Here is a 12,602-nt window from a genome sequence, read left to right as displayed (position 1 = left end):
CTTATTAATGGGGAGTTCTGTATTTGTGAATTCCTCGACTCTCTAAAATGTATGTGTAACCCCAAAATCAATGCTCGTGGCACTTTTGGCATCATTCACGGGCACGCAGGGAGTGACAAAAAGCTCGAGCGACCATGCATAGGTTCTCACTCGAGAGCAAACACGGCTGCCCTCTTCTTCTTGTCTCATGTCTCACACTATTAACACTCGTCCTTTCCACGGTCTACGTAGGGCCACATTTTCCGCATTTTTGTGCTTTCTCTTGGCGGTTTCACTGTTGAAGATGGCCCGTGGGCGCAGCGCTGAGGTGCTGTCCCGCGCTCCTAAGGGCAACAAGGCTGTGATGTGCCCCGTGGAGAAAAGTCGCGTGGTAGATCAGCCTCCTTCAAGGTGACTCACGGGGCTGTGGGCCAAGAGCTCATGGTCACGGACCAGTAAGCGGCCGTGCAGGGAAAGGAAGAGGCAACTTGCCAGGCTGTCGGAGGCTGCTCGGGCAGGCGCTAGAGTAACACCGCGTGTGTGCTGAAGCTGCGGGAGGTTTTGTGAGATGCCGGTGGGTCACGGTCGTGCGGCCGAAGGTCAAGGAAGCTCCAGGCACGTTACCCAGGGCCCGGAAAGATGGCGAGCCCTTCTCAGCTGGTGTGCTATTATAAATAAACACTACACACAATTCACTATTTGTGAGCCATGCGTATTACATCAGGTGTCGTTAAACACGCATGGAACAGGGTAGACAAAAATGTGACCGGATAGTGGCAGGAACCTGACGTCGTACCTCCCCCAGGAGCGGCGCCTCAGCCCCTGCTGCTCAGCGGTCACGGCGGCTCCGACAGAACGCAGCTAGCGCGGAGACCAGAGCTGGCTGCAGCAGAGATCAGAGAGGCAAACGCGTCCTTCAAACCGGGGCCTAGAAATACATACATCCATGTATTTTATGTGTTTATATTAAAATCATATAAAATGTACGTTTATAAAGTCAATACTAAAATATATGCACATAGTTATATATTTTATATATTTATGAATTTAACACATTTGTATTTAATTTAATTTATACTTACATGCATATAATTATATGAAAATAGGGGCATCTGGGTGGCTCAGTTGGTTAAGTGTCTGCCTTCAGCTCAGGTCATCATCTCGGTGTCCTGGGATGGAGCCCTGCATTGGGCTCCCTGCTTAGTGGGGAGCCTGCTTCTCCCTCTCCCTCTGCCCTTCCCCCTGCTTGTGCTCTCTCTCTCTCTCAAATGAATAAATAAAATCTTTTAAATATATATATATGAAAATATATACATATATGTATACATGTATTTCTTTTCTTTTTTTAGAGAAAGACAGAGCACAGGAGGTGGGAGGCAGTGGGGAGGGGCAGAGGGAGAGAGAGAGAATCTTAAGCAGGCTCCATGCTCAGTGCAGAGCCCAACCCTGGGCTTGATCTCACCACCCTGAGATCATGACCTGAGCGGAAATCAAGAGTCTGATGCTCAACGACCGAGCCACCCAGACGCCCCAGCGTATTTCAGTTTGAGTGAGTGTTGCCGCCATCACTTTACTACCACTGCTAGTTTCTGAGTCGACGTTCTGTCCTTCGGGGTCGCATGTACTTGGCCCCCTTTGTTCAGGAGCTTGAGTTCTGTGGCCACCACCCGTGGCCATGCAGGTCTGGGGTGCTGGCTTCCTGCTCAGACCGGCAGAGAAGGGGACGTGGGTGTGGCCTCTAGAGGGGAAGCCCAGACACCGTGACGCCCTCTTCCCCAGAGCCATCCCTTCCTGCCCACCGTGGTTGATGGTGTGCTGCTGCCAAAGATGCCCGAAGAGATCCTGGCTGAAAAGAAATTCAACTCTGTTCCCTACATCATCGGAGTCAACAAGCAAGAGTTTGGCTGGATTCTTCCAATGGTGAGAATGTGGGGTCTCCTTCGTTCTCCTCCCCTGCCCATTGAGTCACCATCTCTGCTTGCAGGGCTCCTCCTTCTCTAGACCCCTCTGAATCCAGAGGAGCTGTGCCCTTCACACAAGCTGACATTTCCGTGGGGAGCTTCTCTAGGATGGCCCAAGTGTCACCTGGGGACCCCTCTCCCCAAACACTCTATTGTCTTCTGATCTAAGAATCCTGAAGTGTGGGTGCCAGGAGGGCCTGGAGTAATGATCACTGGGCAGACACATTCCTATCTCTGTGACAGGAGTCAGGTCTTCCCATTCCCACAGAGCCTGGGAGAGGACGAGGCTTTCTGGGTGAATGTCTGCATTTAAGAGGTGGCTCTCAGGTCCTGGAGGAAACAGTTTTGGGTGGTAGATTTACATCTCAGAGGGCAGAGAAGGATTTGTAATTGCAAGCTCTCTAAAGTAGTTGCTCTAAGAGGAGGCTTGGGGACCTACCACCCTATTGCCAGGTTTTGGCCAAAACAAACAGTAAACTTGGGGCTTCCTGGGTCATCTGAGACATGTAGGAGTGTTTGTAAGGTCTGTGTTCTTTGCTCCAGAGCCCTCTGCTTCAACACTAGCCAGGCTTAAACCTTTCCTGTGTGTCGCCATGTCCAGGGTGGGGGTTCTTGCCTGATTCACACACACACACACACACACACACACACACACACACACACACTGCAAAAGCCCGGGATAACTCCTCTTCACATTGACTTTATCCTTTTGCACAGCTTGAGTTTCTGGATATAATAAGCCCATTTGTTTCATTGATTTTGCCCAATGCATCAAGGACCCATTCTTGTCTAAGTCATGACAAAGTGACCTTTAGCCTGCATTGGTCTGGTTGGTTGGTAAGTTTGGTTCTTTCTGCTAGTTCCTGATGATTCACAATCGTGTCACCATTGTTCTAACAGATGATGGGTTATCCGCTCTCTGAGGGCAAGCTGGACCAGAAGACGGCCACATCACTCTTGTGGAAGTCCTACTCTGTTGCTGTAAGAGGCTAGGGAACCACAGAACTGGCTGTAGACCCAAAGAGGGACAGAGACTTGCCCAGATTGCTGAGAATTAAATGGCAGGGTGAAGCCCAGGGATGGAGGGTTCTGTCCCCATTTTTCTGCCCTTCCCCCCTCACCACACAGGGTGGGAGTGGTTGCATAGAGTCACCATTCACACAAGCCATCCCGAGCTCTAGAAGCTGCATCATTCACCAGGGCGGGGCCAGGGGTCACTTTTACTTCTGCTCCATTTCAGAGAGTCCCTGAGGAACTGACTCCACTGGCCACTGAGAAGTATTTAGGAGGGACAGATGACCCTGTCAAAAAGAAGGACCTGTTCTTGGACATGTTAGGAGATTTGGTATTTGGTGTCCCATCTGTGATTGTGGCCCGTCACCACAGAGGTGAGTCCCAGAGGTTGGACAGGAGAGGGACACCGACCCCAGCAGCTTCTCTGTCTGTCCTGCCCACTTCTCAGCATAGACAGATATGTGGAAACCACCAAGGCCCCTCTAGGGCCAATCCCATATGGCCTGGGATGGGGCACAGTCTCACTTTGGGTCCGCCAGAAGGCAACTCTGAGAAGAGGATTTGAATGCAAGTAGCTTATCTGGGAAGGGATCCCGGAACACGCCAGTAGGGGAGGGCGGAAGTGGCACGGAAAGTAGAAGGAAGCCAACGCAGCTGCGCAGTGAGCAGCTATCCGCTGTGGACACCCGGGGCTGTCTTGTCTCCAGTCACATCTCAAGATTATTCCGTGCGAGTGGCAAGGGAGCTGAGGTGTTTAGCCTCCCACTCCCGGGAGTCATGGGTTGAAGCCTGTTCCCAAGGGGCTGTTAATTCCCTAGAGATCTGACTTGCTGCACACATGGGCAGAATGGTCCTTTGGTCACCAAAGACCTCAGGCCAAGAGCTACGGAGGGTGGGGGTGGAAGTCCGGCTGGCGGGCCCAGAAGCTGGGTATGCGATGAGGGGCCAACGGCATCTACCACAGGAACGCCTTCCCCTGACGTTACCGTGGTCTGTGGGGCTAGAGGGCAAGTCTTAGAAGAGACGTCTCGGAAGGCTTTCAAGATCAGAGCTAGGGGCAAACTCATTTGTTAACTGGTGGAGCTGGGGGTGGGCTGAAGCCAAGCCTAGAACCAGGCTGGTCCAAGATCAAAAAAACAAAAGAAGCAAGCAGTGGGGGGTGTGGAGGTAGGTGTTCTAGACAGCGTCCATGCCTACGGCTGGCTTCTGTCCATCCTGGTGTGTGGGGTCTACCACAGCACCGTCCAACATCGATCCCGGGCCGTGTAGGTGGAGTATGAGGTCAGGGGTGGATACGGTCCTCTAGGGAGGATCCACCCCTCTGAGCGTGTTTTGGGGGTCCTCATAGACCTCTCCTTCACCTAGTCTGCCAGCCAGGAAATGGTTCTTGGTACAGACCTCTCTCTCTCTAACCATGCTGGGAGGGTTTTAAAGTTCAGGACTTTGTAGGCATGAGAAAAAGCAGCCGAGCTGACCTACTCTGTTCCCAAGCCCTCAGTATAGTGAGGACAGGTGCTGCTCCCTCCTGTCGAGGGTCCTGACGAAACTCTTCAGCCAAGGGCCACCTGCGGTCACATTTGCTCTTTTGTAAACTTGGTCTTGCGTCTGGATACATGTCTGATTTGTGGTATCTTATTCTGCTTTGTCTGCCGGTCCCAGCCATGCTGGACTTGTGTTTTTTTAATCTGGTATCCTGTGACTTTGAATTCATGGCATTCTCTCATTTTGTATTTGTCTCACTGTCTTTTTGATGAGAAAGAACTTCTTTGAATATAAAATTAATATCCTACACTGGGGATATTATGTGGGAACATGTGAAGAAGAAATTCGATAGTACTCTAAATTCCTCCACCGAGAAACATCGGCTATAAATTTTTGATATATTTCTCTGAATAATCTTTCCACATCTTATGCATAACTTAGAAATTAATGTTATATCATGTTTTTGTTCATAAAACACTATTTTGTAAGCCTTTGTTCAATATCAATGAAAAGTCTTCAAAAACATCCACTATTTCACAGAATGATGCATCAAAATTTACTCTAGCATTCCCTGTCCTACTGGATATTTAGTCTAGCCAGATCTGTATTTTAATGTGAGAAAAAACATTATGCTCAGTCTTATGTGCATAAATCTTTAACCAAGGCTCTAAAAGTTTTCTTAGGATTGGATATTAGAAGTGAAATTCCCAGGCACGGCCCTAAGAGCATTTCAAAATTCCTGATACATGTTGTGAAATTTCTTTCCATCGTATGAATGGGATTTCTTAATTCTCTCACTTGGGAAACTCAGATGTAAAAATAAAGATAATGCTGCCAATTTCGTACCCTTTTCCCTGCAAAAACAGACAAACAAACAAAAACCAACAACAAGAAACATTGCCATGTTTTCAGTGACATACTTAGATTACTAACTCTGTCCTCTCTGCTTCTCCTGTTTTCCTGTTATCCTAATCTGTGCCCTACTTTCCTTGTGTTGTGCCTGTAGGAATTTTTTTTTTAAATGATTTTTTATTATGTTAGTCACCATACAGTACATCCCCGGTTTCCGATGTAAGGCTCGATGATTCATTAGTTGTGTATAACACCCAGTGCACCATGCAATACGTGCCCTCCTTACTACCCATCACCGGTCTATCCCATTCCCCCACCCCCCTCCCCTCTGAAGTCCTCAGTTTGTTTCTCATAGTCCATAGTCTCTCATGTTTCATTCCCCCTTCTGATTACCCCCCCTTTCTTTATCCCTCTCTTCCCCTACCGATCATCCTAGTTCTTATGTTCCATAGATGAGAGAAATCATATGATAGTTGTCTTTCTCTGCTTGACTTATTTCACTTAGCATTATCTCCTCCAGTGCTGTCCATGTTGTAGCAAATGTTGAGAACTCATTCTTTCTGATAGCTGAGTAATATTCCATTGTATATATGGACCACAACTTCTTAATCCAGTCATCTGTTGAAGGGCATCTCGGCTCCTTCCACAATTTAGCTATTGTGGACATTGCTGCTATGAACATTGGGGTGCATATGGCCCTTCTCTTCACTACGTCTGTATCTTTGGGGTAAATACCCAGTAGTGCAATGGCTGGATCATAGGGTAGCTCAATTTTTAACTTTTTAAGGGACCTCCACACTGTTTTCCAGAATGGCTGTACCAACTTGCATTCCCACCAACAATGTAGGAGGGATCCCCTTTCTCCACATCCTCTCCAACAATTGTTGTTTCTTGCCTTGTCTATTTTTGCCATTCTAACTGGCGTAAGGTGGTATCTCAGTGTGGTTTTGATTTGAATTTCCTTGATGGCTAATGATTTTGAACATTTTTTCATGTGTCTGTTAGCCATTTGTATGTCTTCATTGGAAAAGTGTCTGTTCATATCTTCTGCCCATTTTTTGATTTGTTTATTTGTTTCTCGTGTATTGAGTTTGAGAAGTTCTTTGTAGATCTTGGATACCAGTCCTTTATCTGTAGTGTCATTTGCAAATATATTCTCCCATTCCGTGGGCTGCCTCTTAGTTTTTCTGACTGTTTCCTTGGATGTGCAGAAACTTTTAATCTTGATGAAGTCCCATAAATTCATTTTATCTTTTGTTTCTCTTGCCTTTGGGGATGTGTCATGAAAAAGGTTGCTTTGGCCGATGTCGTAGAGGTTGTTGCCTATGTTCTCCTCTAGAATTTTGATGGATTCCTGTCTCACATCGAGGTCTTTCATCCATTTGGAGTTTATTTTTGTGTATGGTGTGAGATAGTGGTCAAGTTTCATTCTCTTGCATGTAGCTGTCCAATTTTCCCAGCACCATTTATTGAAGAGACTGTCTTTTTCCCACCGGATGTTTTTTCCTGCTTTATCAAATATTAGTTGCCCAAAGAGCCGAGGGTCCATTTCTGGGCTCTCTATTCTGTTCCATTGGTCTATGTGTCTGTTTTTGTGCCAGTACCATGCTGTCTTTGTGATCACAGCTTTGTAGTACAGCTCGAAATCCGGCATTGTGATGCCCCCAGCTTTGTTTTTCCTTTTCAACAGTTCCTTGGAGATTCGGGGCCTTTTCTGTTTCCATACAAATTTAAGGACTGTTTGTTCCAGTTCTTTGAAAAATGTCCTTGGTATTTTGATCGGGATAGCATTGAAAGTGTAGATTGCTCTGGGTAGCATGGACATTTTAACTATGTTAATTCTTCCGATCCATGAGCATGGAATATCTTTCCATCTTTTTATGTCTTCCTCAATGTCTTTTAAGAGTGATTTATAGTTTCTAGAATATAGGTCCTTTACGTCTCTGGTTAAGTTAATTCCAAGGTAACGTATGGTTTTTGGTGCTATTGTAAATGGGATGGATTCCCTAATTTCTCTTTCTTCGGTCTCGTTATTCGTGTATAGAAATGCAACTGATTTCTGAGCATTTATTTTGTATCCTGCCACGTTACTGAATTGCTCTATAACTTCTAATAGTTTGGGAGTGGCTTCTTTTGGGTTTTCCATATAGAGTATCATGTCATCTGCAAAGAGAGACATTTTGACTTCTTCTTTGCCAATTTGAATACCTTTGATCCCTTTTTGTCGTCTGATTGCTGTTGCAAGGACTTCTAGTACTATGTTGAATAATAGTGGCGAGAGTGGGCATCCTTGTCGAGTTCCTGATCTTAAGGGAAAGGCTTCCAGCTTTTCCCCATTGAGAATAATATTTGCAGTAGGCTTTTCATAGATGGATTTTATGAGACTGAGAAATGTACCTTCTATTCCTACACTCTGAAGGGTTTTAATCAGGAAAGGATGCTGTATTTTGTCAAATGCTTTTTCGGCATCGATTGAGAGGATCATATGGTTCCTGAGTCTTTTCTTGTTGATATGATGTATCACGCTGATTGATTTGCGAATATTGAACCACGCTTGCATCCCAGGTATGAATCCCACTTGATCGTGATGGATAATCCTTTTAATGTACTGTTGGATTCTATTAGCAAGTATCTTGTTGAGGATTTTGGCGTCCATATTCATTAGGGAAATCGGTCTGTAATTCTCCTTTTTGAGGGGGTCTTTGCCTGGTTTGGGGATCAAGGTAATATTGGCCTCATAGAATGAGTTTGGTAGCTTTCCTTCTGTTTCTATTTTTTGAAATAGCTTTAGGAGAATAGGTATTATTTCTTCTTTGAATGTTTGGTAGAATTCCCCAGGAAAACCGTCTGGGCCTGGAGTTTTGTTATTTGGAAGGTTGTTTATCACTGACTCAATTTCTTCATAATTAATTGGCCTGTTTAAGGAATCAATTTCTTCCGGTTTCAATCTTGGTAGTTTATAGGTTTCCAGGAAGGATTCCATCTCTTCCAGATTGCTTAGTTTATTGGCATATAGCTGTTGATAAAAATTTCTAATAATCCTTCCAATTTCAATGGTGCTCGTCGTGACCTCTCCTTTTTCATTCATAATTTTAATAATCTGGGTCCTTTCTCTTTTCTTTTGGATAAGTCTTGCCAGTGGTCTGTCAATTTTATTGATTCTCTCAAAGAACCAGCTTCTAGTCCTGTTGATCTGCTCTACTGTACTTCTGGTTTCTGCTTGATTGATTTCAGCTCTAATTTTGGTCAACTGCTTCCTCGTGCGTGGATTAGGCCTGTCCCTCTGTTGCTGTTCCAGCTTCTTGAGGTGAGAATATAAAAACTGCATTTTAGATTTTTCTATTCTTTTGAGTGAGGCTTGGATGGCTATGTATTTCCCCCTTAGGACTGCCTTTGCAGTATCCCATAGGTTTTGGACTGTTGTATTTTCATTCTCATTGGTCTCCATAAATTGTTTTATTTGATTTTTGATTTCCTGGTTTATCGAGTCATTCCTGAGCAGGATGGTTCTTAGTCTCCAAGTGTTTGAGTTTCTTCCAAATTTTTCCTTGTGGTTGAGTTCAAATTTCAGAGCGTTGTGGTCTGAGAATATGCAGGGGATAATTTCAATCTTTTGGTATCGGCTGAGACCTGTTTTGTGTCCCAGAACATGGTCTATTCTTGAGAATGTTCCATGGGCATTAGAATAGAATGAGTATTCTTTGGTTCTGGGGTGTAGTGTTCTATATATATCTATGAGGTCCAACTCGTCGAGTATGGCATTCAAAGCCTTTGATTCTTTGCTTAGTTTTTGCCAGGGTGTTCTGTCTATTTCTGATAGTGGAGTGTTGAGGTCCCCTACTATTAATGTATTTTTATTTATATGTCTCTTTATTCTGGTTAAGAGTTGGCTTGTGTATCTTGCTGCTCCCCTGTTGGGGGCATATATATTTATAATTGTCATATCCACTTGTTGAATACTTCCCTTAAGAATAATATAGTGCCCTTCTGCATCTCTAACTATAGTCTGTAGTTTAAAATCCAATTTATCTGATATGAGAATTGCTACCCCAGCTTTCTTTTGAGGTCCATTTGCGTGAAAGATGGTACTCCATCCCCTTACTCTCAGTCTGAATGCATCTTTGGGTTTGAAATAAGTCTCTTGTAGACAGCAAATGGATGGGTCATTTCTTTTTATCCAATCTGCAACCCTGTGGCCTTTTATGGGATGGTTCAAACCATTTACATTAAGACTGATTACTGAGAGATATGATTTTAATGTTGCCATGTTGCCAGTAAAGTCTTTGTTTGTATTGGCTGTGACTTTCTGTTCTGTATCACTCTTGGGGCCTTTTTACTTTTATAGAACCCCCCGTAATATCTCCTGTAGGGCTGGTTTCGTGGTTACAAAATTGGTTAGTGACTGGCGATTCTGAAATGTCTTTATTTCTCCATCAATTCTGAATGACAGCCTTGCTGGATAAAGGATCCTTGGCTGCATGTTTTTCTCTGAAAGAGCTTTAAATATGCTCCCCCAACCCTTTCTCTCATTCCAGGTCTGTGTAGACAGGTCTGACGTAATTCTGATGCTTTTGCCTTGGTACGTGAGAAATTTCTTTGCCCTGGCCACTTTCAATACTGTATCCTTGCATCTAATATTTGCGAATTTCACTATGACGTGACGTGGCGTAGGTTTGTCATGGTTGAGCTTGGGAGGGGTCCTCTCTGCCTCTTGGATACGAATGTTTGTTTCCCTTGCTAGATTAGGGAAGTTTTCAGCTACAATTTGTTCAAATATCTCTTCTAGACCTCTGTTTTTCTCCACCCCCTCGGGGATGCCGATGATTCTAACATTGGATCGTTTCATTGAGTCAGTAATCTCCCGTAACCTACATTCGTGGGCGTGGATTTTTTTAAGACCATCTTCTATTTTCATTTTTTCCTCTATTAACCCATCCTCCAATTCACTAACCCGTTCCTCTGCTTCTGCGACCCTGGCCGTCAGAGCCTCTAGTTTTGCCTGCATTTGGCTCATAGAATTTTTAATTTCTGTCAGATTCGCTCTCATTTCTGTCCTTAGGGATTCTATATTCTCAGTAACCTCTTCGTTAATAGTTTTTTCAATTCTACTCATCATTTTGACCATCGTTACTCTGAATTCCATTTCTGATAATTTGGTTACATCCATATCCATTATTTCTGTGGCAGAGGCCACAGAATCACTGTCTTTTCTTTGCTGGGGGGGGGGCTTCTCCTTCTTGTCATTCTGATGAAGAGAGGTTGCGGGGTTTCCAGAGCCCAAATTATTGACTGGGTCCCAGGCCGTGCCCCTTGTTTTATAGGGATCTTAGGGATGTGGGCTTCTTCTTTAAAGATTTTATTTATTTATTTATGTGGCAGCCAACCAGCGAGAGAGGGAACAGAAGCAGGGGAGTGGGAGAGGAAGAAGCAGGCTCCCAGCGGAGGAGCCCGATGAGGGACTCCTTTCCGGAACGCCGGGATCACGCCCTAAGCCGAAGGCAGGCGCTCAATGACTGCGCCACCCAGGCACCCGAGTTGTGGGCTTCTTGATTTTTCAGCCTGCCTTCTGGGGGAGGGGCCTGCCGCGCCGATACTCAGGCAACCCTGTGTGGGTAGAGTCTCCGTGTCCCCTGCGAGGGGGGATGGGGATGGGCACTCCCTGAGCCGGTATTTCAGGCTTTTGTTCTCTGGCGGCTTTCCCTGGCGGTTTGCTGTGCCTCTTCTGAGAGTCAGAGCAGCAGCGGCCGAATTTCAGCCTCTGTCACAGAACAGAGGGATTGCGGCCCGTTCTCTACTAATGTTCTGGCCACTTTAACTGTTACTGTTGGTGCTGCTCAACCCTGCAGCGTCCCGGGATGTGCGCCCCACACCCGGCGTCACAGCCCTCACTTCCAGGGCCGGCTTGTCTCTGTCCTTTGTGTTTCTAATGCCGCCAGCCGCCAGCCGCCCCCGCGCGCTCCCGGATCTCCCGGTCTCAGTCTGGATCCAGTGAGCGCACCGGGATTCCGGGGTTCCGCGAGATGCCTGGTGGCGCGCGCACCCGGCTCACGGTCTCAGTCTGCTGTTTTGCGGGTGCCGTCCGCGAGCCCCGCCCGCTCCCCCGTGCAGGTGGCTACCGCTTCCCGGCGCCCGAACACGGCGGCTCCCTCCCCCTTCCGTTTATCTTCCGATATCTGTGCACAGTTTCATGGCTCCCTGCTTCGTACCTCAATACTCAGCGCTGGAGATGTTCATTTGTAGAGATCCAGATGTATCTTCCTGCGTCTCAGGCTGGTTCCGTGGGTGTTTAGGCTGGTCTGGTACCTATCCAGCTCGACTCGGGGGACCGGCTGAAAACGGTGTCTCCTACTCCTCCGCCATCTTAACTCCCTGGTTGCCTGTAGGAATTTTATACATCTCCGAGTTGTATAGGTAGAAAGCTTAAAAAAAAAAAAAAAAGAAGAAGAAGAAGAAGAATTATCTTTTGTGCAGCGTGCTGCCCAAAGAAGTTCTCTCCTTCAGGAAAGGTTCAAGGAGCTCCTTCCTAAAACTTCTGAGTGGTGGAGGTGAGGTTACAGCCCCTTCTCTCAGTGAGTTCTGCTTGACCTTGAAGCAGCTGCTAACAGGTGGATGTCAGACCCATGGAGGGTTGCTTCTTCTAGACAACACCTCTTGCTAAATCAAGGGTGCATTGACGGGGGTGAGTGAGGCAATTCAGTAAATTATTCCACATCCTCATGTTGGGATGGCATATATGGTTAAGTCATTTTTGGACAAATATTTAATGATATGGAGAAATGATTATTGTCTATTTCAAAATGACATATACAACATCATCCCATTTTTATATGCAGAGAAGGGATATATGCTAAAATATGAACAGAGGTGTCTTTGAATGGTGGGACTGTAAGTGATCTTTTTGTTCATCCATTGTTCCTGCACTTTCCAAGTTTGTTGTTATATGCAAGGGGGAAAACGCTGTACAGTGATGTCTCCTCCAGCTCCACCAGGGACACGGCCAGTCCCCCGTGAGTGTTAGGGTGGGTGTTAGTGTCCATGCCAAGCGCTGAGCTCCCCAAGGTGGTTAGCCCTGAAGGAGTGTGTGAACTGCAGGAGAACTGACTCCTTCTGGGGGCTTGGGGAGGGGATTCCAAGAGCGGGGACTGGAAAAGCAAGAGAAAGCCACCTTTGTCCTCCCTCAGAGACCCCCTTCTCTCTGCTGCCACCACTCTGGGCGCAGCAGGAAGCAAGATAGGAGGTGATGGAGGAATAGAAAATGCTGGGTTTTTGGTTTCCCAAGATACAAGAGACAGATTGTGCCTTTTCCCCATGTTT

General features: G+C 46.1%; 1 protein-coding gene across 1 annotated transcript in view; it reads left to right on the top strand.

Annotated features, from left to right (window-relative positions):
- Nucleotides 1-12,602, top strand: part of CES1 (carboxylesterase 1) — a 35,028-nt gene that overhangs the window by 20,317 nt on the left and 2,109 nt on the right. Inside the window, exons 9-11 of the mRNA XM_045806814.2 lie at nt 1,759-1,899; nt 2,841-2,921; nt 3,181-3,328. Coding sequence (XP_045662770.2) covers nt 1,759-1,899; nt 2,841-2,921; nt 3,181-3,328 — 370 coding nt within the window. The remainder of the gene's footprint in view (nt 1-1,758; nt 1,900-2,840; nt 2,922-3,180; nt 3,329-12,602) is intronic.

This window comes from Ursus americanus, chromosome 21 (genome assembly GCF_024610735.1).
Source record: "Ursus americanus isolate L20-20 chromosome 21, mUrsAme1.1.p, whole genome shotgun sequence".
Taxonomy (NCBI): domain Eukaryota; kingdom Metazoa; phylum Chordata; class Mammalia; order Carnivora; family Ursidae; genus Ursus; species Ursus americanus.
This window is presented reverse-complemented; position numbering and strand designations above follow the sequence as displayed.